Genomic DNA, 25060 nt, shown 5'->3' on the forward strand with positions numbered 1-25060 from the left:
TCTCCTGGGCAGCACAGGCCCGCGGGGCGCTGAGTGCAGGAGGGCAGGCTGGCTGTGCTGAGCCCTGTCCTGTGGGTCCAGAAGGCTCTTCTGGGGCAGGGCAAGATCAGTGCGTGGGTCTTGACACGAGAAGTCAATCTTCCGCTTTACTCTGCGCTGGTTAGGCCTCAACTGGAGTATTGTGTCCAGTTCTGGGCACCGCATTTCAGGAAAGATGTGGAGAAATTGGAGAGGGTCCAGAGAAGAGCAACAAGAATGATTAAAGGTCTTGAGAACATGACCTATGAAGGAAGGCTGAAACAATTGGGTTTGTTTAGTTTGGAAAAGAGAAGACTGAGAGGGGACATGATAGCAGTTTTCAGGTACCTAAAAGGGTGTCATCAGGAGGAGGGAGAAAACTTGTTCACCTTAGCCTCCAATGATAGAAGAAGAAGCAATGGGCTTAAACTGCAGCAAGGGAGATTTAGGTTGGACATTAGGAAAAAGTTCCTAACTATCAGGGTAGTTAAACACTGGAATAGATTGCCTAGGGAAGTTGTGGAATCTCCATCTCTGGAGATATTTAAGAGTAGGTTAGATAAAAGTCTATTAGGGACGGTCTAGACAGTATTTGGTCCTGCCATGAGGGCAGGGGACTGGACTCAATGACCTCTCGAGGTCCCTTCCTGTCCTAGAGTCTATGAGTCTTGCCTGGCCTGGCCCCTCAGTCTGAACTGCTGGGACACTGGCTCCATCTGTGCCAAGGTGCAGGGGAGAGGGTTCCCTGTTAGTGATGCACAATGGGGCGGGGTTGGGGAAACCTGGGCCCAGGCACTCTCAGGGCATCCCCTCTTCTCCCTGGGCAGGTGACTCGCTGCTATTTTGCTGATGGCTACCTGGACACCTGCGTGTACCTGCTGGAGAATCTGTCCTGGGACCACTCCATCCCTGGCCCCAGCATCATCATCGATAAGAACAGGTGGAGGGGGGTAGATGAAGCCTGGATGCTTGGGTTCTATGCTTGTCGCTGGGGAGAGAACCTGGGCCAATGGTTAAAGCAGGACTCTGGGCATCAGGACGCCTGGGTTATCTGCCCGGCATCGAGAGGGAGAGCTGGGCGGGGCTGAGATCGGAGGTCAGCGCTCCTGGGTGCTGTTCCCAGCCCAGGCTCCAACTTGCTCTGTGACTGAGGAAGTCTCTGTCACTCCTGCGCGAGAGGCTGTGCAGGTGCTTCAGGGAGTTCTGGAGGGTGAGTGATGATGGACGTCCTGGGGGGTGCTGCCCTGGGGAACCCTCTCACGGGCGTGTGCACTAACACAGCCTTGTCCCTTAGCACCATCCTCATCGAACCGGGCTGCACGGCCTCCATCACCCGCCACGGGGACATCAGCATTGCCGTGGGCTCCGAGAAGCAGGGCCCCATCAGCACCCAGCTCGACACCATCCAGCTCTCCATCTTCTCCCACCGCTTCATGGGCATTGCAGGTGAGGCTGCGGCACCAGGCCAGCCCCCAGGCCCACTCTACGTGTGTGTCGTCCAGGAGCTTATCTCCTTTTTTGAACCCTGTTATAGTCTTGGCTTCACAACATCCTCTGGCAAAGAGTTCCACAGCTTGACTGTGGGTTGTGCAAAGGAATACTGCCTTTGGTTTGTTTTAAACCTGCTGCCTATTAATGGCTGGTTTAGAAACAACAAATCCTGCATCTCAGCAAGGGGTTAGACTAGGTGGCTGCTGCGGTCCCTTCTAACCCTGCGCTTCTGTGATTCTAGTTTCATTGGGTGACCCCTGGTTCTTGTGTTAGGTGGAGGAGTAAATGACACTTCCCTGTTCACGTTCTCCACATCATTCAGGATTTTTAGATCTCTATTATATTCTCCCTTAGTTGTCTCTTTTCTAAGATCAGAAGTCCCAGTCTTGTTAATCTCTCTTCATATGTACGTTTTCCAATTCCAATATATCTTTTTTTGAGATGGGGTGACCACATCCTCACACAGTATTCAAGCTGTGGGTGACCATGGATTTATATAGAGACAACATGATATTTTCTGTCTTATTATCTCTCCCTTTCTTAACGATTCTCAGCATTCTGTTCACTTTTTTGGCAGCCGCTGCACAGTGAGTGAATGTTTTCAGAGAACTCTCCACAGTTACTCCAAGATCGTTCCTGAATGGTAACAGCTAATTTAGACCTCATAAATGTGTCTGTGGAGTTGGGATGATGTTTTCCAATGTGCATCACTTTGCATTTATCACCACTGAATTTCACCTGCCATTCTGCTGCCCATGTTAGGACTTCCTCTCATCCCCCCTTGGTTCTTGTCACCCAGACAGAAAGCAGAAGGCCCGAGTACAAAGTGCAGGCAATGCCATGTTTATTGGTGTTACCAAACAAGCAGAATCCACAGCTCTGTAGGCCAGCAGAGCTTTTCCCTATCCCCTCCTCTTCAGTAACAGGTCATCCTGCAGCCTCAAGCATTTGGCCATAAAACTGTTCTGCTCTGAAACACCAGTAACCAAATCTGTCCTCAGACCCTGAAGCACAGACTGCTCACTCACAGAATCAGCATGGAGACAGTTCTCTCTCAACACCATTGTCTTCCCAACAAGCTGGCCACACACAGTCACTTGCTTATGGGGCTGCTCTACTTTCTTAACAGCTTTTACTCCATCTGAGACCCTTTCAAAGCTGCCCCCACTGGATTTTTCAAAAGGAAAGTCAGTGGATCCATTCACAGCAGAAAATTTCTGGCTAGTAGGAACTGAAACTTCCTTGATCAAATCACTTTCACACCCTTCAGCTACAGTAAACTGCTTGCAAAGACTACCCTGAGGATTCCTTTCCCTAGGAACTTTTCTAAGCACCAATTCATCCCTCACAGAAATTCTGTCCTTACCCTCTGTCACGGAGTTTGGGAGAGGCAAGGCCCTGCACCCCCGTCTTCCTGCTATTCACCGTGACTCTCAGCCAGGCAGTAACACAGAAGGTTTATTTAGACGACAGAAACACAGTCCAAGACAGCTCTTGCAGGTACAGACAACAGGACCCCCTCAGTCAGGTCCATCTTGGGGAGCCCCTGGGAGGTCAGAGCCCCGTCTGGGCTCCCCTCCATTTTCCCAGCCATCTCCAAACTGAAACTCTCCAGCCCCTCCTCTGGCCTTTGTCTCTTTCCCGGGGCCAGGAGGTCACCTGAGCCCTTTGTTCTCCAACACCTTTGTCACAGAGTTCCCGGGCAATGCTCTGGAACTGCTCCCTACAAAGCCAGTCCGGACTCTGGGGGAGCCTCCTCTCTGTGAGCAGACTGTCTTCAGAGCAAGAACCTCACACGGCTTCCACCTTCCTGGGTCTGACCTTGGAGCATTCAGCATATGCCCCTCCGTGGGGAAGCCAGAGGTCCAGCGTGCACCCCAATTTTGCAGTCAGACATGACTCTTAGCCAGCCAGTAAAACAGAGTTTTATTAGACGACAGGAACATGGTCTAAAACAGAGCTTGTAGGTACAGAGAACAGGAGGGGCAGTGAGCCAGACACCCACATCTGCCCTCACTCCTCGTCCCCAGCCAGCTCCAAACTGACTCCCTCTCTAGCCCCTCCTCCTCTGGGCTTTGTTTCTCTCCCGGGCCAGTAGGTCACCTGATTCCTTTGTTCTCCCACACCTTTAGCATCCCCTTGCAAGGGGGAAGGGCCCTGGCCATTAGTTGCCAGGAGACAGAGTGTTGGCCATTTATGCACACTGGCCCTTTGCTCTGCAACAATCTCACCCCCTAGAGACTTAAGAACTGCATAGGGGAAACTGAGGCACCCACCCAGTATTCAGAGGAAACATTAAGAGCAGCCCGACTTCGTCACAACCTTCAGCTGGCACCTTTATAGAGGAGGGCTCCAGGTCATTAGCTGCCAGGAGACAGAGTATCAGCCATTTTATGTCCAGACAGCATCACATCTACCCTCTACTGCTCTACAACAATCACACCCCTTTCTCCCACAACCTAGATACTTAAGAACTGCATAGGGGAAACTGAGGCACCCACACAGTATTCAGAAAAAACATTAAGAACAGTCTCACTTCGTCACATCCTCTTCACCTGGGGCTTGGTCTAAAGGAACACTTCCCTGAGTCACAACAGACTCTTTCTGGGTCTTACTCACATCCATGATCACTTTTGGCCCATCACGTGGATTCCTACAGAATCGCCTTTCAGGCAAACTCATAGACTCACTAGATAAAAGATTAGAAACGTTCTTCCCTTGGCCGTGAACAAGTTCAGGAATCTTTTCCTTCTTGCTACAAGTTGTCAAACTGTCAGTGGGTAACACAATTAAATCACCTTCATGCTCTCCTTGTGCCCTGGCTAGTGTATCACCCTGATCAGACAGAGTTGCTACACCCTTTTCCAACCACACATTAGCAACAGGCAAACTACAAGCACCAGAATTGTCTGATCTCTGGGATTTCACTAGGACACTAACTGGATGCAACCTAGTTACAGTGCCATTCTCCCCAGCAGACAGAAACTTAGGACCTTCACTTCCTGGGCTTTAGTTGAATCCAGAACCAACTCTGAGACACCTGCACTATTCTCCACCATCACAGGCTGAAAGGCACCTTCTGTCTGCTCCACAGACACAGAAGAACCGGAGACACAGTCTCCTTCACCAGACACACAGCTTGGGATCTCATTTCGCTTGTCCCAGCACACAGGGCTATTCACAGACAACTGCTTGGAGACCGAGGTAGCTCCCTCCATAGGCAAGTCAATACCCCCGACAGACACAGGCACATTTCCTTCACTGTCACATTTCTCCACACAGGAAACAGGTAAGGGATAGGGACACTCATCTTCCACTATCCTTGTCTTCCCAAACTGCTGAGTAGACGAAGCCATCAGCTCACAAGGCTGCCTAGGCTCATTCAGACTTTCCCTATCAGGCACATTGCCACTCCCCACAGATAAACTGCTGCTATTCTCACTACACTGAGCTACTTCCAGCAAATCACAGTTTCCCATTTCAGGTTCACTTTTACAACTGCACTAGCCACCAATCCATCACCCATCACAAGTCTACCCTTTCCTTCCTCAGTTAGGGCTTCCACCTGACCAGCCACTTTCATCTGCTCCTGAGAAACATTTTTCTGACCAATGAGATCTTTCTGTGCTTGTTCTAATTTCAAATTCACTTATGAATTACTAGACAGACATTCAGACACTTCATTCACTGACAAACTGCTTTTTTGCACAGGCACACTTTTGAAGAAACCCTCCCCAGCCAAATCATTGCCCATAATAGACACAGGTTTAAGATCATTCCTGTTGTGTGACTGGCTACTTGAACTGAACAAAGCATTAATATTTTCCCCGATCAAAAGGTCCTTAGGCAATAACTTCCTTACCCCAACTATAACTTCATTCCATTCAAGGTGGATTCTGGCTGAAGGCACACGGACAGTAAATTCATAGAGGACTACAACATTCACACTCTGATTGGTAAATAATCTTCCTCTTTGACAAGAACTGCTTTAACTAGAGTGATGTTAAAAGCCATAATTTGCCATAAAACAGCTTTTACCATTGACTTTTACATTATCTATGAATTTTTCATTACCACTCCCATACATAGTTTGTAACCTATCCGTTAAATTAGCCTCTGTACCCAATGACTGGAAGTTAGCTAATGTAACACCAATATTTTAAAAGGGCTCTAGAGGTGATCCCGGTAATTACAGACCAGTAAGTCTAACGTCGGTACCGGGCAAATTATTCGAAACAATAGTAAAGAATAAAATTTTCAGACACATAGAAAAACATAAACTGTTGGGCAAAAGTCAACATGGTTCCTCTAAAGGGAAATTGTGTCTCACTAATCTATTAGAGTTCTTTGAAGGGGTCAACAAACATGTGGACAAGGGGGATCCAGTGGACATAGTGTACTTAGATTTCCAGAAAGCCTTTGACAAGGTCCCTCACCAAGGCTCTTACGTAAATTAAGCTGTCATGGGATAAAAGGGAAGGTCCTTTCATGGATTGAGAACTGGTTAAAAGACAGGGAACAAAGGGTAGGAATTAATGGTAAATCCTCAGAATGGAGAGGGGTCACTAGTGGTGTTCCCCAAGGGTCAGTCCTAGGACCAATCCTATTCAACTTATTCATAAATGATGTGGAGAAAGGGGTAAGCAGTGAGGTGACAAAGTTTGCAGATGATACTAAACTGCTTAAGATAGTTAAGACCAAAGCAGACTGTGAAGAACTTCAAAAAGATCTCACAAAACTAAGTGATTGGGCAACAAAATGGCAAATGAATTTGAATGTGGATAAATGTAAAGTGATGCACATTGGAAAAAATAACCTCAACTATACATACAATATGATGGGGGCTAATTTAGCTGCAACGAGTCAGGGAAAAGATCTTGGAGTCATCGTGGATAGTTCTCTGAAGACGTCCACGCAGTGTGCAGAGGCAGTCAAAAAGCAAACAGGATGTTAGGAATCATTAGAAAGGGGATAGAGAATAAGACAGAGAATATATTATTGCCCTTAAATAAATCCATGGTACGCCCACATCTCGAATACTGTGTACAGATGTGGTCTCCTTATCTCAAAAAAGATACGCTGGCACTAGAAAAGGTTCAGAGAAGGGCAACTAAAATGATTAGCAAAAAGAACAAGAGTACTTGTAAAAGCAGCAAAGAATCCTGTGGCACCTTATAGACTAACAGACGTTTTGGAGCATGAATATTCACCCACGAAAGCTCATGCTCCAAAACGCCTGTTAGTCTATAAGATGCCACAGGATTCTTTGCTGCTTTTACAGATCCAGACTAACACAGCTACCCCTCTGATAAGAGTACTTGTGGCACCTTAGAGACTAATAAAATTATTTCAGCATGAGCTTTCGTGAGCTACAGCTCACTTCTTCAGATGCACAGAATGGAACACACAGACAGGAGATATTTATACATACAGAGAACATGAAAAGGTGGAAGTAGCCATACCAACAGGAAGAGTCTAATCAATTGAGATGAGCTATCGTCGTCAGCAGGGGAAAAAAAACTTTTGAAGTGATAATTAAGATGACCCATAGAAGGTGTGAGGAGAACTTAACATATGGAAATAGATTCAGTTAGTGTAATGACCCAGCCATTCAAGTCAGTGGCACTGCTATGGGTACCCACATGGCCCCACAGTATGCCAACATCTTTATGGCTGACTTAGAACGACGCTTCCTTAGCTCTCGTTACCTAACGCCCCTACTCTACTTGCACTACATTGATGACATCTTCATCATCTGGACTCATGGAAAAGAAGCCCTTGAGGAATTCCACCGTGATTTTAACAATTTCCATCCCACCATCAACCTCAGCCTAGACCAATCCACACAAGCGGTCCATTTCCTAGACACTACTGTACTAATAAGCGATGGTCACATAAACACCACCCTATACCGGAAACCCACTGACCGCTATACTTACCTACATGCCTCCAGCTCATCCAGGACACACCACACGATCCATCCAGCCAAGCTCTAAGATACAACCGTATTTGCTCCAATCCCTCAGACAGAGATAAACACCTACAAGATCTCTATCAAGCATTCTTAAAACTACAGTACCCACCTGCTGAAGTAAAAAAACAGATTGACAGAGCCAGAAGAGTACCCAGAAGCCACCTACTACAGGACAGGCCCAACAAAGAAAATAACAGAACACCACTAGCCATCACCTACAGCCCCCCAGCTAAAACCTCTTCAGCGCATCATCAACGATCTACAACCTATCCTTAAAGATGATCTCTCACTCTCACAGATCCTGGGAGACAGGCCAGTCCTCGCTTATAGACAGCCTCCCAATCTGAAACAAATACACACCAGCTGCCGCACACCATACAACATAAACACTAACCCAGGAACCTATCCTTGCAACAAAGCCCGATGCCAGCTCTGTCCACATATCGATTCAAGTGACACCATCATAGGACCTAATCACATCAGCCATGCCATCAGGGGTTTGTTCACCTGCACATCTACCAACGTGATATATGCCATCATGTGCCAGCAATGCCCCTCTGCCATGTACATTGACCAAACCGGGCAGTCTCTTCGCAAAAGAATAAATGTACACAAATCTGACATCAGGAATCATAACATTCAAAAACCAGTGGGAGAACACTTCAACCTCTCTAATCACTCAGTGACAGACTTGGAAGGTGGCAGTTTTGCAACAAAAAAACTTCGAAAACAGACTCCAAAGAGAGACTGCTGAACTCGAATTAATATGCAAATTAAACACAATTAACTCAGGCCTTAACAGAGACTGGGAATGGCTGGGTCATTACACTAATTGAATCTATTTCCCTATGTTAAGTTCTCCTCACACCTTCTATGGGTCATCTTAATGATCACTTCAAAAGTTTTTTTTCCCCTGCTGACAATAGCTCATCTCAGTTGATTAGACTCTTCCTGTTGGTATGCATACTTCCACCTTTTCATGTTCTCTGTATGTATAAATATCTCCTGTCTGTGTGTTCCATTCTGTGCATCTGAAGAAGTGAGCTGTAGCTCACGAAAGCTCATGCTAAAATAAATTTATTAGTCTCTAAGGTGCCACAAGTCCTCTTGTTCTTTTTGCGGATACAGACTAACACGGCTGCTACTCTGAAACCTAAAATGATTAGGGGTTTGGAGAGGGTTCCATACGAGGAAAGATTAAAGAGGCTAGGCCTCTTCAGCTTGGAAAAGAGGAGACTAAGGGGGGATATGATAGAGGTATATAAAATCATGAGTGATGTGGAGAAAGTGGATAAGGAAAAGTTATTTACTTATTCCCATAATACAAGAACTAGGGGCCACCAAATGAAATTAATAGGCAGCAGGTTTAAAACAAATAAAAGGAAGTTCTTCACACAGCACACAGTCAACCTGTGGATCACCTTGCCTGAGGAGGTTGTGAAGGCTGGGACTATAACAGGGTTTAGAAGAGAACTGGATAAATTCATGGAGGTTAAGTCCATCAATGGCTATTAGCCAGGAAGGGTAAAGAATGGTGTCCCTGGCCTCTGTTCCTCAGAGAGTGGAGATGGATGGCAGGAGAGAGATCACTTGATCATTACCTGTTAGGTTCACTCCCTCTGGGGCACCTGGCATTGGCCATTGTCGGTAGACAGATACTGGGCTGGATGGACCTTTGGTCTGACCCAGTACGGCTGTTCTTATGTTCTTATTTTCTTTTAGTACTGGCACAAGTTATGGAGTCATCTTCTACTGAGCTCACAGTAACAGCAGTGACATTAAAGGTGGCCGTGTCTTTGGTTACACCCAGACAACTGCTCAGAGTTATACAACATACCCAGGGCCGGCTCTACAGTTTTCGCTGCCCCAAGCAGCGCACCGAGTTGCCGCCGCGGGCGGGGGGGAGCAGTCTGTGTGCCCTTAAGGCGGCAGGCGCGTTTCTGCAGCGACGGCAATTCGGCAGCAGCTTCTATGTTTAATTGAAGCCTCCCCAGACACATAGACAATAATTCTATTTAACTCAAGTATCATCATAAATGTTAATATTCATTTTTTGATCTTTGAATTAAAGCCATAGCAATGATAGACTATCAGGTTTGGAAGGGACCTCAGGAGGTCATCTAGTGCAGAGGTTCCCACACTTTTGCACTGGTGACCCCTTTCACACAGCAGCCTCTGAGTGCGAGCCCCCACTTATAAATTAAAAACACTTTTCTGTATATTTAATACCATTATAAATACTGGAGGCAAAGCGGGATTTAGGGTGGAGGCTGACAGCTCATGACCTCCATGTAATAACCACATGACCCCTGGAGGGGTCCTGACCCCCAGTTTGAGAACCCCTGATCTAGTCCATCCCCCTGCTCAAAGCAGGACCAATCCCTAGGCAGATTTTTGCCCCAGATTCCTAAATGCCCAAACCACTGAGCTAAGACTTGTTTGCTTACATCACAAGACCTGAGCAAACACCTCCCCTTCTACCTCTAACAATGCCGGCTGCATTTCAAAGCTCTGGTCATTTACATATTTTCCTAATCGGTTTCTACAGTTCGGCCCTGGGTCAGGTCGGTCTGGGAGGTAGTTAACCCTTTCTGGCCCTGTCACCTTTCAATGAGACAGTATATTACACTCCTAAGGTTACACCAGCCTAGAGTGGCCAGATGTCCCGATTTTATAGGGACAGTCCTGATGTTTGGGGCTTTGTCTTCTATAGGCTCCTATTACCCCCCACCCCCGTCCTGATTTTTCGGATTTGCTGTCTGTTCACCCTACACCAGTCCCATCACCATTTCAGGCAAAACAGCCCCTCCCCTCCCCCCCGGACTGTCGCCATATCAAGGAAACTGAGCCACACTTAGGCTTCATAAAAATACTACAGAAACTGCCCCCTTTGAGTGCTCTCAGCTGGGCCCATCCCACAAGCCTGGCGGGGGGGCTGGGCAAGGCAGTGCTTGAATGGGAGACTTCCCAGGATGCCAGAAGCTGCCGGGAGCAGCAGGGGGGCCCAGTAGGGGACACGGTCCCCTTGCAGTTAGTGCTGAACCCAGTGCAGCACTGGGGGGCGCGGCACAGCTGGAAGTGTTGCTAGGGTCTCTGGCCCACACACCCCAGAGTCGGAGTGTTAATCCCACTGTCCTGGCCCCATTCTAATTAGGTGGAGCTCCTTCTGCCTCTCCAAATTCCCCCTGGAGCTTCAGCGGAGCACAGACTCTCCTTCACTTCCTGTTCCAAGCTGCTGAAGAGCCCTGCTGTGTGGTTGTTACCCAGCTGTTCCATGCTCCACCCCAGAGGCAGCTGATTTCATATAGCATCTTTCAAACAAACTGTGGCCCAAGGGTCGCCCCGGTTCAGTCAGGGGTGTGGGGCACAAGAGGCATGTAGGACAGGGAAGTGAGAGGCATTTGTGGCTGAGATTTCGGAGGAGCTGCTGTGTCCATGATACATGAGGCCTAGAGGCGCTGGAGCGGCAGTGAAGAAGGCTTGTGCACGGAGAGCGTGTGGCACTGATATGAAGTGCAGACCCGCTGGTGCTGGGGAAGTGGGGGAGAGTTGGACTCGTGATGCCTGCTGGAGCCAGGGGTGGAGCGGGACTGCTCAGCCTGCTGAGCTGCCTAGGCTGTGGGAAGGGTGAGTGTGTGGCCGTGGGGGGTGGCCGTGGGGCTGGGATTCCTATGGAACTGCTCCCTCCTTGGCCCTGGTAGCAGTCGCTGCATCTCGCCCTGCAGAGCAGATGGGCCGGATCCTGCAGAGAACAGCCATCTCCACCAACATCAAGGAGCGGCTGGACTTCTCGTGTGCCCTCTTCGGGCCGGACGGGGGGCTGGTGTCCAACGCTCCCCACATCCCCGTGCACCTGGGTGCCATGCAGGAAACTGTCCAGTTCCAGGTAGGCGCAACCCCGGCACACACCTCTTGGGCATCCCCCTGCGACCTTGCTCTGCGCTTCGTGGGCTGGGCATGCGGCTCCCCCGGGCGGCCCTGAGCACCGCTCTCGGTGCCATTTCAGATCCGGAACCTCGGGGCTGACCTGAATGAGGGCGACGTGATCCTCAGCAACCACCCATGTGCGGGGGGCAGCCATCTCCCAGACTTGACTGTCATCACACCCGTGAGTATCACCGGCAGAGCCTGGGCAAGGCGCAGCTGGTGCCACTGGCTGCAGCTCCCCATGGCCAGGGCTGGTTTTACACTGAGTCCCCCAATTTCCTGGAATCGGGCCCTGCGCCAAAGAGGGCCCCGCGCCTAAGGGGGTCCTGCTCCCGGGGTCTTCGGCAGCATTTCGGCGGTGGGGGGTTCACTCCGGGGTCTTTGGCGGCATTTTGGCGGTGGGGGGTCCTTCGGTGCCGTGGAAGACCCAAAGCGGATCCCCCACCGCCAAAACCCCAGACCGCTGTCGAGTATTCCTATTGGGCCCCGTGGGTTATAAAGCCGGCCCTGCCCATGTCAGATCCAGCCAGAAGCTATTCTCTGTCTGGAGGCAGTCCTGGGGCCCACAAGTGACATGAGTTTATGGGTCTCAGCCCATTCCTGAGCAGGCAGGTCTCCCCACATCAGAGGTGCCAGCCCCCAGGGCACTGTAGCCTCAACAGAGAGGCCAGGGGCCAAGTGGAGCTGACAGGATGGTGACTCAGGGCAGCAGGTGTCCCAAAGGCAGGGGCAGTGGATGGGGGTTGCCCCACATCTGGCTGTACCCTGCCTGGAGCCTGTGCAGGGCATGTGGGTCCCTGGCCCCAATTCCAGCTGCTCTTCCCTCCCAGGTGTTCTGGCCAGGGGTGCCAAGGCCTGTGTTCTTCGTCGCCAGCCGTGGGCACCACGCGGACATCGGCGGCATCACACCCGGCTCCATGCCCCCACATTCCAAGGTGCTGCAGGAGGAAGGCGCCATCTTTGTGTCCTTTAAGCTGGTGAAGGATGGAGTCTTCCAGGAGGAGGGTGAGTCTGCTGAGAGCAGGATGGAGGCTCCATGCGTGAGCTGGGAGGAGCAACTAAGTAGCCTTCGGCTGGATTTGCATGCGAATGGGAGACCCCCAAAGGGATCCCCGCGCTCTGGTCACGGGGTAGCCGTCTTCCTGACCTTGGCATGAGCTCCCCTTCCGCACCAGCAGGGTGGGTGAGCTCGGTCTCCCAGCCCTGCGGGGGGTGCAGGATTTGTTCGTTGGGTGTTTGCCTCCCCCAGGACCCCAGGCTGTGGATTGGGTAGCTCTCGGCCCCCGATAGCACCGTCCTGCCCAGTCGGGACCCTGGGAGCCAGTGTGCCCCTTGGGGAGTGAATATCCCAGCATGCAGTGCAGCCCGTGGTGCATCCTGGCACCTGTCTCCAGGGGCCCGCTCACACCTGCCCTTCCTCTCAGCAGCTGTGAGCGAGGCCCTGATGGCTCCCGGCTGCATCCCAGGCAGCAGCGGCACCCGCAACCTCCAGGACAACCTGTCGGACCTGCGGGCGCAGGTGGCAGCCAATCAGAAGGGGATCCAGCTGGTGAGCGAGCTGATTGGCCTGTATGGCCTGGAGGTGGTGCAGATCTACATGGCACACATCCAGGTAAGGGGGTGAGGCCTGGCCTGAGCTCCTGGGGCTGTTTGCCCTGATCTGTGTGCAAAGCAGCGGGACCCCTGAGCTCCCCTGCTCCCCACATCCTGTTCCTAGCTGCGACACCCCCTTAATGCCCCGCTCTGCCCAACAGGCCAACGCGGAGGTGGCAGTGCGGGACATGCTGAAGGGATTCGCCGCTCGCTGGGGGGCAGCGATGCACCCCATGGTGGTGCAGGCGCAGGACCACATGGACGACGGCTCCCCCATCCGGCTGAAGGTGGAGGTTGACCCACAAGAGGTGAGCCAGGCCTTTCTGCTGGGGGTCGGGGCTGATGTCAGGAGCTCTTGTGAGGGAGGGGGATCTGTAGGGGGAGGAATGAGTGGGGTAGCAGGAGCGTGAGAGAGTTGGGGGGAGCTAGCTGGCAGGAGGAGAGTTAACCCAAAGGTGGGTGACCCAGGGGCAGAGGTAACCTCCCATCTGATGGGTGAGCAAGGAAGGGGCTGAGGGTGACTTGGGGTGAATCTGTGGGGGAGGAGCTAGGATATTGGGGCAACTCTGATGGGGGAGGTGGGTGCTGGGCTGACCCAGGATCAGAGCAGAGGGGGGCCGGGTTGCTGGGCTGACCTCTGGGCTAGGGGGGAAGGGCTGGAATGAAGGGGGGCCAGGTGGAGGAGGTGGGTGCTGGGCTGATCCAGGCTGGGGTGAAGGGGGGCCAGGCAGCTGGGCTGACCCCTCTCGGGGGGGAGGTGGGTGCTGGGCTGATCCAGGCTGGGGTGAAGGGGGGCCAGGTGGCTGGGCTGACCCCTCTCTGGGGGAAGGTGGGTGCTGAGCTGATCCAGGCTGGGGTGAAGGGGGGCCAGGCGGCTGGGCTGACCCCTATCGGGGGGGAGGTGGGTGCTGGGCTGATCCAGGCTGGGGTGAAGGGGGCCGGGCGGCTGGGCTGACCCCTATCGGTGTGGGGGCAGAGCCCTGTTCTGAGCCCGGCTCTCCGCAGGGCAGTGCCGTGTTTGATTTCTCTGGCTCTGGCCCCGAGGTGCATGGGAACTGCAACGCCCCCCGGGCCATCACCCTCTCGGCACTGATCTACTGCCTGCGCTGCATGGTGGGCCAGGACATCCCGCTCAACCAGGTGGGGCCCCGCACTGGGGCGCTGCGGGGTGGGGGGAGTTCGGCTCCCCCCAGCCTGCTCTCCCTTCGGTCCATGCCAGGAACAGGACAGTTAGTGTTGGGGGGGGAACCTGTCCACTGCGAACTGAGCTGAGACCCAGCAAACTCCTAGCACGCAGCAGCCAGTGACTGCCCCCGGGCTGGTCTCAGGGGTGAGGCCCCAGGCCAGGGGGGAGAGGGGTCTGCAGGGCAGAATGGTGGGTGTTGGGGGGCATGTGCCTGAGCCCCTTTATACAGGAGCAGGGGGGAGCCAGGGCATCTCCTCCCAGACTGTGCCCCCATGCCAGGGATCCCAGGGGCATGACAAGCAGCAGAGCGCAGCCGTCCCCAGGTCCCCGTATACACTGCTCCTCCTTGAGCCGAGATGGGGTGCTGCACGCCGGGGTACAGCAGGGCTGGGGGCTGAGGTCTCTGGGTGGCACCGGGGCTGGGCCTGGCACAGGGTGCTGAGAGCTGAGGTCTCTGGGTGGGGCTGGGGCTGGCGCAGGGCGCAGGGAGCTGAGGTCCCTGGGTGGGGCTGGGGCTGGCACAGGGCGCTGAGGGTTGAGCTCTCTGGGTGGGGCTGGGGCTGGCGCAGGGGGCTGAGAGCTGAGGTCTCTGGGTGGGGCTGGGGCTGGCGCAGGGCGCTGGGAGCTGAGGTCTCTGGGTGGGGCTGGGGCTGGCACAGGGTGCTGGGAGCTGAGGTCTCTGGGTGGGGCTGGGGCTGGCACAAGGCACAGGGGGCTGAGGTCTCTGGCTGGGGCTGGGGCTGGCGCAGGGCGCTGAGGGTTGAGCTCTCTGGGTGGGGCTGGGGCTGGCGCAGGGCGCTGGGAGCTGAGGTCTCTGGGTGGGGCTGGGGCTGGCACAGGGAGCTGGGAGCTGAGGTCTCTGGGTGGGGCTGGGGCTGGCGCAGGGCACTGAGGGCTGAGGTCTCTGGGTGGGACTGGGGCTGGCGCAGGGTGCTGGGAGCTGAGGTCTTTGGGTAGGGCTGGGGCTGGCACAGGGTGCTGGGAGCTGAGGTCTCTGGGTGGGACTGGGGCTGGCGCAGGGTGCTGGGAGCTGAGGTCTCTGGGTGGGACTGGGGCTGGCACAGGGTGCTGGGAGCTGAAGTCTCTGGGTGGGGCTGGGGCTGGCGCAGGGCGCTGGGAGCTGAGGTCTCTGGGTGGGGCTGGGGCTGGCGCAGGGCACTGGGAGCTGAGGTCTCTGGGTGGGGCTGGGGCTGGCACAGGGTGCGGGAGCTGAGGTCTCTGGGTGGGACTGGGGCTGGCGCAGGGTGCTGGGAGCTGAGGTCTCTGGGTGGGGCTGGGGCTGGCGCAGGGCGCTGGGAGCTGAGGTCTCTGGGTGGGGCTGGGGCTGGCGCAGGGCGCTGGGGGCTGAGGTCTCTGGGTGGCGCTGGGGTGTCACAGAGTGTGGGGGAGTCAGGGCCCTGCACCCCCGGCTTCCTGCGATTCACCAGGACTCTCAGCCAGCCGGTAAAGCAGGTTTATTTAGACGACATGAACACAGTCCAGGACAGGTTTTGCAGGCACTGACAACAGGATCCTCCCCAGTTAGGTCCATCTTGGGGTCCCAGGAGCCCCACAGCCCCCTTGGGGAGTCAGAGCCCTGTCTGTCCTTCCCTCTATTCCCCAGCCAGCTCCTGAAACTCCTCTCCCCCTCCAGCGTCTCCTCCCCCAGCCTTTGTTCAGCTTCCCGGGCAGAGCTGTCTCCTGGCCTCCAACCCCTTCCTGGGTTCTCACGTTACCTGCTCAGGTCTCCTCCCTCAGGCCAGTCTCCCATCCCCCAGTGCAGATCGTCCTCCCAGGCCAACCCTCCCCACTCAGCATTCACAGGCCACAGTAAGAACAGTCCCAGTTCATCACATCTCTCCCCCCTTCGAGACCGAACTGAGCGGGGTCACTTCAGCCAGTGACCTGGGGAAGTTCGAACCTACCCACATTCCCAGGGATGCCCCTACATCCCTCCCATTCCTTGGGGAGAATTACACCAGGCCCTTCCAGTTTCCTGCCCCCCTTTAGGTCGGGGGGGCTCGATGGCACTCGTAGTTCGCAGGTGGGAAGGCTTATGCAGCCCGTGCCCTTTCCCCACCGCAATACCCCTGGGGCTCAAGCTGGGCTGGGGTCTTCTCCCCGCGTTCCAGTCTGGGGGGCTGTGATTCGGGCTCTCCTGGTTCAGAGCCCCCCTTTTGACCCTGGCCCCCCTCTGGAAAGGCTCCTCTGTGCTGAGCAAGGGTCCTACAGCCATTTTCCCCTTGTCCCGGGCCTTCCCCACCCTCTGGCAGGGGTCACAGGAGCGGCAGTACAGCCGGACATGAGTAAAGACCCCAAGCCAGTAAAAGTTCTGTAGCAGCCTCTGCTGGGTACGCCAGGTTCCCTCGTTCCCTGAGAGGGGGATGTCATGGGCCCGGCACAGCAGCTGGCGGCGATACTTCCGGGGTACCACCAGCTGCCTCCTGATCCCCCCGACTCCATTTTCCCTGAGGGAGCCCATTCTCAGTACAGGAACCCCTTATCCCACAGGAACCTTTTCTGGAAACCTCCCCCCATGGTCTGTACCACACTGAGGTCAGCCAGGTCCCTTCTCTTCCGCAAGGAGGGATCTTTCTGCAACTCAGCCTGGAACTCAGAGGCTGGGACAGGGATGGGGACCTGCTCTCTCTCACCAGCTGGGTCTGAAGCCGCAGCCTCTCTGAGCTGTGTCCCTGGGCGTTCCCTCCCCACTGGGTTAGGATCCTGCGCCTCGGGCAAGGTACCCTCCCTGTTGTCAGGGCGCAGTGCCCCTCACTGGCTCTGGCTATGGGTCACAACTAGGGCACCCTGGGAGCTGCTGGGCCAGTCCTCCAGGTCTACCCCCATCAACACCTCAGTGGGCAAATGCGGGTGTACCCCCACATCCTTGGGGCCCTCCTTATCCCCCCACTTTAGGTGTACCCTCACCACAGGCACCTTGAATGGGGTCCCGCCCACGCCCATCAGGGTCAGGAAAGTGTTGGGCACCATCTGATCTGAGGCCACCACGTTGGGCCAGGCTAGCGTCACCTCAGCGCCCGTGTCCCAGTACCTACTGACCTCCCTCCCATCTACCTCCAGGGGAACAAGACACTCTCTCCGGAGGGGCAGCCCCGTGCCCACACTGTAAACCAAAACCCCTGAGTCTGGAGCATCCATCCCCCCAGAGGAGCTGGCCTGGGGCCCTCCTCCCTCCTTAGCAGGTGGTACAGTGCCAGGCCCCCTTTCCCGGGAAGCCTGCCCCTCATCCGGCTGGGTCTTTACCCAGTCAACCCTCTATGGGTTGGGTCTGCTCGGTCTGTCCCTGAGCTTGGGGCACTGGGCCCGTATGTGGCCTCTTTGGCCACAGTGATAGCTGCTCATGTCCCATGGGTCCCCTCCAGCAGGGTTCTCCATGTTTCCCCTTTGGGAGGTCCCATGATGACTCTCTCTCTGCGTTGAGGCAGGCCTGCTCCTTTGGGACTCCTCCCTGTCATCCCCTGCCCGACTGTCCACAAACTCATTGGCCAGCTGGCCTGCGTGCTGCGGGTTCTCCGGCTTCTGGTCCATCAACCACAGCCTCAAGTTGGACGGGCACTGCTCGTACAGGTGCTCCAGTATGAATAGGTCAAGCAGGTCCTCTTTAGTTTGGGCCCCAGCTGTCCACTTGTGGGCATACCCCTGCGCCCGGTTGACCAGTTGTAGGTATGTGACCTCATGGGTTTTACGCTGACTCCAGAACCTTTTCCGGTACATCTCAGGAGTCAGCCCAAACTCGCGGAGCAGGGCCTGTTTGAACAGTTCTTAGTCCCCTGTCTCTGCCCCTTTCATTCAGCTGTACACCTCCACGGCTGTGGAGTCCAGTAAGGGGGTGAGAACTGCGATCCTGTCTGCAGGGTCAACCCTGTGCAGCTCGCAGGCATTCTCAAAGGCCGTCAGGAAGGTATCTATGTCCTCCCCCTCCTTACGCTGGGCCAGGAAGCACTTATCAGAGCTCTTTGTAGGCTTGGGTCTCCCCTCACTCACCGCAGCTGGGGCCCCACTACTCCTCAGCCTCGCCAGCTCCAGCTCATACTGACGCTGTTTTTCCCATTCCTCCCGCTCCTGCTTCAGTTCTTGCCTCCATAACTCGAACTCTTCCCGTCTCAGCTCCCTGTCATATTCCAGCCTCAGCCATTCCAGGGACGGGATCTCCGCCGGGACGATCCCCTGCTGGCCGCTGGGGTCAGGGTGCCCTCGGTATTCGCCAGGCTTCCCCAAACCCCTCCCCTTGGTATAGGTACGCAGGGTCTTGGGGTGTCCTCGGCAGCCGTCTGACCCCTCCCAGCCATGTCAGGCCCCGGGACCCACGCTGCGTCCGCTGGGCGGCTTTCCTCAGGGACAGGGCTCGGTTCATTCAAGCGATCCTTCTCCTCCAGCTGGGTAATTAGCTGTTCTTTGGTGGACCTCCCAATGTGCAGCCCCGTCTACCTGCACAGCTCCACCAGGTCGCTCTTAAGGTGTTTATCATACATCTCCCTGCTGGCCACTCGCTGGCCTGTGCTCTCAGCTTTCCACCATTCCAGGGAGACCCCTCGTGCACCAGCCCTTCTTCAGGTCACCACCTCTCTGCCAGGGTCGAGCTGCAGACTCCTTCGCCCCTGGGACCGCTCGCTGCAATCCCCCGGGGAACCCTGCTACTGCAAAAATCCTTCTCTCTCCCAGGGTCGAGCAGCAAGCTCCTCCGACCCTGAGACTGCTCGCTGCAGTCCTCAGGGGGACCCCGTTACTCCAACAGTCCTTCTCGCTGGTCACACACTCCCAGAGGTTAATCGCCCCCTGAAACTGTCCCTCTCTGAGCCTTCAGCACGCCTGGTCCCCATCAATCCCTCTTCGCTTTACTGCTCCCCAGTCACTTACTGCAGGAAGCGCTGTCCCCGGGGTGCAGTACAGCCCACCTCTGCTACCAGTTGTCACGGAGTGTGGGGGAGTCAGGGCCCTGCACCCCTCTTCCTGGGACCCACAGTGACTCTCAGCCAGCCAGTAAAACAGAAGGTTTATTTAGATGACATGAACACAGTCCCAGACAGGTCTTGCAGGCACGGACAACAGGATCCTCCCCAATTGGGTCCATCTTGGGGTCCCAGGAGCACCAGCCCCATTGGGGGGTCAGAGCCCTCTCTGTCCTTCCCTCCATTCCCCAGCCAGCTCCTGAAACTCCTCTCCCCCTCCAGCGTCTCCTCCCCCAGCCTTTGTTCAGCTTCCCGGGCAGAGCTGTCTCCTGGCCTCCAACCCCTTCCTGGGTTCTCACGTTACCTGCTCAGATCTCCTCCCTCAGGCCAGTCTCCCATCCCCCAGTGCAGATCGTCCTCCCAGGCCAACCCTCCCCACTCAGCATTCACAGGCCACAGTAAGAACAGTTCCAGTTCGTCACACGGGGCTGGCGCAGGGCACTGAGAGCTGAGGTCTCTGGGTGGGACGGGCTGGCGCAGGGCACTGGGAGCTCAGGTCTCTGGGCGGAACTGGGGCTGGCACAGGGTGCTGGGAGCTGAGGTCTCTGGGTGGGGCTGGGGCTGGCGCAGGGTGCTGGGAGCTGAGGTCTCTGGGTGGGGCTGGGACTGGCACAGGGTGCTGGGAGCTGAGGTCTCTGGGTGGGACTGGGGCTGGTGCAGGGTGCTGGGAGCTGAGGTCTCTGGGTGGGACTGGGGCTGGCGCAGGGGGCTGAGGTCTCTGGGTGGCGCTGGGACTGGCACAGGGTGCTGGGAGCTGGGAGCTGAGGTCTCTGGGTGGGGCTGGGACTGGCGCAAGGTGCTGGGAGCTGGGAGCTGAGGTCTTTGGGTGGGACTGGGGCTGGCGCAGGGCACTGAGGGCTGAGGTCTCTGGGTGGGCCTGGGGCTGGCACAGGGTGCTGGGAGCTGTTGACCCGCTCTGTGCCCCCTGTGACTGTGCTCTGACCTGGAGCAGTGGGTTCAGCCCTGGCATGGCGGAGGACAGAGGGGTGGGGGTGCTTGGGCAGCCTGATGACCTCTCCCCCATGGCAGGGCTGCCTGGCCCCGGTGCAGGTTCTCATTCCCAAGGGCTCCATCCTGGACCCATCCCCGGAGGCTGCCGTGGTGGGGGGCAATGTGCTGACCTCGCAGAGGGTGGTGGACGTGATCTTCAGGGCCTTCGAAGTCTGCGCTGCCTCCCAGGTGAGACCGGGGGTGTGTGTGTGGGGGGCCGCATGCCCTGTGTGGGGCTGGGAGGGGCCGCCATGGAGCTGGGCCCAGCCTAGGGGAGTTCCCTGCTGAACGGGCCCAGGCAGCTGGAGGTATTCCGCAGGCTGGGGCTGGGCACCCCTTGGGGTGGGGCTGTGCCCCCTCCAACTGCCCTGGCTGGGGCTGGGCCTGGCATGGGGCTGGGATTGAATCTCCTCAGGTCCGGGACCCCACGACAGGGGGCTGCCTGGCACAGGGTGAGTTTGCTCTCCCGTCGTGAGGTCTGGGGCCGGCTCTCCCGTTGGGGGGTCCTCGGAGCCAGCTGTCCCACCGGGGGGACTCCGGGGTCGGCTCTCCCTCTGTCTCTCATCCCCTTGCTCCAGGGCTGCATGAACAACATCACATTTGGGAACGAGGACATTGGCTACTACGAGACGGTGGCGGGTGGCGCGGGGGCTGGGCCCCACTGGCACGGCCGCAGCGGGGTGCACACCCACATGACCAACACCCGCATCACTGACCCCGAGATCCTGGAGAAACGGTAGGCGTGGCTCTGGGGCCCCACGGGGAGCACCCCATCTTTGCAGGGCTCTTGCCTAGGGCCAACCTCCTTGGGGGACATGGGGCAAGGAGCCTGGGAGAAGGGCCTGGTGGGGTGCTGGGTGGAGTGGGAGGTCCCTTGGTGTGGGAGTGTCAGCAGCCAGGACTCCCAAGACCTTTGGGGTAACCCCAGCTCTTTAGGGGCCCCCACCAAGCCAGTGGGCCCTCGGGGTTTAGTGTCCTCAGTCCCTGTAACCTCTGGCGGGGGGTGCTGAGCCAGCTGTGGGTTCCAGGGTCTCCCTGCTCTCTGCTCGGGCAGTGGCAGTGTGTGCAGTGGGAAGGGATGGAGGGTGCCCTGCCAGTGGAGGGGGAGGTCACCCGTTTACCCAGTGACGCTCCCTTCCCCCCCAGGTACCCAGTGATCCTGCGCTGCTTCGAGCTGTGCTGGGGCAGCGGGGGCAGTGGGCGGTTCCAGGGCGGGGACGGGGTGATCCGCGAGCTGCTGTTCCGCGAGGAGGTGGTGCTGTCGGTGCTGAGCGAGCGCCGGGCCTTCCGTCCCTACGGCCTGCATGGTGAGCACCCGCCATGGTCCAGCCCTGTGTCCCAGCCCCCCAGCCCCTCCCCATCCCTGCACTCTGACTGCCCAGATCTTCGTGGTAGCCCCATCTGCCGCCATTTGATCCTCCCTCTGACCCCCCATCTAACTCCCTACCCTCTGTCACCCCATCTACCCTCCCTCTGACCCCCGTCTAACCCCTACCCTCTGTCTCCCCATCTGCCCTCCCTCTGACCCTCTGTCTGATCCCCGACCCTCTGTCACCCCATCTACCCTCCCTCTGACCCCCTGTCTAACCCTGTGATGATGCGGTTCTGGCGGGACCCAACTGAGAGTGCCAATTCAGGACCAATTGCTCAAACAGGGCAGTTACAGCCCAAGACTGGATTTTTTTCACCTCTAAGGTAAACCAAACCAGCCAGACAAAGAGGACTTTGGTCTCACCCCACTGGCTAACCACAAGTCACACAAGCAATTCCCTTAGACACTCCAGTCTCCCAGTGTCACCACCAGTGCCATTCGTCCTGGAGATGAATGGTTATGAAAACCAACACCCCAGCAAAAGAAAACGGATCTCTCGATCCCAAAGGACCAAGCCCCAGACCCAGGTCAATATACACATCAGATCTTACCCACAAATCACGCTGTTGCCAATCCTTTAGAATCTAAAATCTAAAGGTTTATTCATAAAAGGAAAAAAAGATAGAGATGAGAGCTAGAATCGGTTAAATGGAATCAATTCCATACAGTAATGGCAAAGTTCTTAGTTCAGGCTTGTAGCAGTGATGGAGTAAACTGCAGGTTCAAATCAAGTCTCTGGAGAACATCCCCCGCTGGGATGGGTCATCAGTCCTTTGCTACAAACTGAAGCTCTGAACAAAGTTCCTCCAGAGGTAGGAAGCAGGATTGAAGACAAGATGGAGATGAGGCATCAGCCTTTTATAGGCTCTTCCAGGTGTAAGAACACTCCTTTGTTCCTGCTGTGGAAAATTACAGCAAAATAGAGTCTGCAGTCACATGGGCCAGTCCCTGCACACCCTGCTGAGTTATAAGGCGTATCTGCCTTCTCTCAACGGGTCAATCATGTAGCTGATGGTCCTTAATGGGCCATCAAGCAGGCTAGGCAGAGCTAACACCAACTCGTCTGGAGTGTCACCCAGAAGCCCAGCACAAGTTTGAAATACAGACAATACTCATGACTTCAACTACAAAAATGACACATGCACACAGACAGTATAATCATAACCAGCAACCCATAACCTGGTCTTAGATACCTTATATGACCCCCTTTACATAAGATTTGATGCCACTACAGGACCTTGGTTGCAACCATGTTCTATATGGTCCCAGATTATATCAATAACGTCACACCCCCAATGCAAAATTGATGCAGGAAGGGATGACACAAACATCACTGACTGCATCCCAGGAGCCCCCCATCCTGGGTTCTGTCTCACTACAGCTAGTATTGGGCAAAAGGCCGTACCAGTGTGTAAGAGAAATGGTTTATCAAAGTCATGTTCAATAACATGATTGAATCTCTTTAGAAACTCAAAGTAAAACTTAGTTTGAACAATGGTTGGTTGGATCTGCTCTTGCAGCAGGATTCCTGTATGTCTCATGTGATATTGCCAAGAGCTACAGAACAGAGCTATTTTATCCATACAAGCTCTGGAAAATGTTTGGAACCCACTTAACATCAAATCAATGTAGATACTGTCAAACCTTGCAATAACGCGCCCTGCCATAATGCGAAATCGCATATAATGTGATCATAGGTTGGCTTCCCTTTAAGGCATAATACAGTACTGTACCAGTGGTCCCTAACACCATGGCAGGGGAGAGTAGCTGCAGCCCCGCGCCTGCTGGGGACAGAGAGCACCGGTGTCCGCAGCCCTGGAGTTCTCTGTCCCCGGCAGGCGGGGGGCCACGGCTCCTCTCTCCTGCTGGGCACTAGGGGCACTAGGCGACGCACATCAATGCACCGCATTGGGGACCACTGACCATCTAAATCATCCCAGCCAGGGCTTTGTCAAGCCTGACCTTAAAAACCTCTAAGGAAGGAGATTCCACCACCTCCCTAGGGAACCCATTCCAGTGCTTCACCACTCTGAGTGAAAAAGTTTTTCCTAATATCCAACCTAAACCTCCTCCACTGCAATTTGAGACCATTGCTCTCATTGGGTACCACTGAGAACAGTCTAGATCCATCGTCTTTGGAACCCTCTTTCAGGTAGTTGAAAGCAGCTGTCAAATCCCCCCTCATTCTTTTCTTCTGCAGACTAAACAATCCCGGTTCCCTCAGCCTCTCCTCGTAAGTCATGTGCCCCTGCCCCCTAATCATTTTTGTTGCCCTCCGCTGGACTCTTTCCAATTTTTCCACATCCTTCTTGTAGTCTGGGGCCCAAAACTGGACACAGTACTCCAGATGAGGCCTCACCATGTTGAATAGAGGGGAATGATCACGTCCCTTGATCTGCTGGCAAAGCCCCTACTTATACAGCCCAAAATGCCATTAGCCTTCTTGGCAACAAGGGCACACTGCTGACTCACATCCAGCTTCTCGTCCAATGTAACCTCTTGGTCCTTTTCTGCAGAACTGCTTCCTAGCCACTCGGTCCCTAGTCTGTAACAGTGAATGGGATTCTTCCGTCCTAAGTGCAGGACTTCACACTTGTCCTTGTTGAACCTCATCAGATTTCTTTTGTCCCAGTCCTCTAATTTATCTCAGTCCCTCTGTATCCTATCCTTACCCTCCAGCGTATCTACCACTCCTTCCAGTTTAGTGTCATCTGCAAACTTGCTGAGAGTGCAGTCCATGCCATCCTCCAGATCATTAATGAAGATATTGAACAAAACCAACCTCAGGACCAACCCTTGGGGCACTTCACTTGATACTGGTTGCCAGGAAGACATGGAGCCATTGATTGCTACCTGTTGAGCCCGATGATCTAGCCAGCTTTCTATCCACCTTACAGTCCATTCATCCAGCCCAGACTTCTTTAACTTGCCGGCAAGAATACTGTGGGAGACCGTATCAAAAGCTTTGCTAAAGTCAAGGAATAAAACATCCACTGCTTTCCCCTCATCCACAGACCCAGTTATCTCCTCATAGAAGGCAATTAGGTTAGTCAGGCATGACTTGCCCTTGGTGAATCCATGCTGACTGTTCCTGATCACTTCTCTCTCCTCTAAGTGCTTCAGAATTGATTCCCTGAGGACCTGCTCCATGATTTTTCTGGGGACTGTAGTGAGGCTGACTGGCCTGTAGTTCCCCGGATCCTCCTCCTTCCCTTTTTTAAAGATGGGCAGTACATTAGCCTTTTTCCAGTCATCCGGGACCTCCCCCGATCGCCATGAGTTTTCAAAGATAATGGCCAATGGCTCTGCAATCACATCCGCCAACTCCTTTAGCCCCCTCAGATGCAGCGCATCCGGCCCCATGGACTTGTGCTCATCCAGCTTTTCTAAATAGTCCTGAATCACTTCTTTCTCCACGGAGGGCTGGTCACTCCCTCCCCATGCTGTGCTGCCCAGTGCAGCAGTCTGGGAGCTGATCTTGTCCGTGAAGACAGAGGCAAAAAAATCATTGAGTACATTAGCTTTTTCCACATCCTCTGTCACTAGATTGCCTCCCTCAT

At 54.9% G+C, this 25060-nt stretch overlaps 1 protein-coding gene across 1 annotated transcript in view; it reads left to right on the top strand.

Moving 5' to 3' along the window:
- OPLAH (5-oxoprolinase, ATP-hydrolysing) overlaps window positions 1-25060 on the top strand; it is a 214496-nt gene that overhangs the window by 17169 nt on the left and 172267 nt on the right. Inside the window, exons 14-24 of the mRNA XM_050939337.1 lie at window positions 846-958; window positions 1313-1464; window positions 11209-11369; window positions 11490-11591; window positions 12241-12415; window positions 12838-13022; window positions 13165-13311; window positions 14009-14143; window positions 20168-20317; window positions 20707-20864; window positions 21275-21435. Of these exons, the coding sequence (XP_050795294.1) occupies window positions 846-958; window positions 1313-1464; window positions 11209-11369; window positions 11490-11591; window positions 12241-12415; window positions 12838-13022; window positions 13165-13311; window positions 14009-14143; window positions 20168-20317; window positions 20707-20864; window positions 21275-21435 (1639 nt within the window). The remainder of the gene's footprint in view (window positions 1-845; window positions 959-1312; window positions 1465-11208; window positions 11370-11489; window positions 11592-12240; window positions 12416-12837; window positions 13023-13164; window positions 13312-14008; window positions 14144-20167; window positions 20318-20706; window positions 20865-21274; window positions 21436-25060) is intronic.

Source organism: Gopherus flavomarginatus, chromosome 2, assembly GCF_025201925.1.
Source record: "Gopherus flavomarginatus isolate rGopFla2 chromosome 2, rGopFla2.mat.asm, whole genome shotgun sequence".
Taxonomy (NCBI): domain Eukaryota; kingdom Metazoa; phylum Chordata; order Testudines; family Testudinidae; genus Gopherus; species Gopherus flavomarginatus.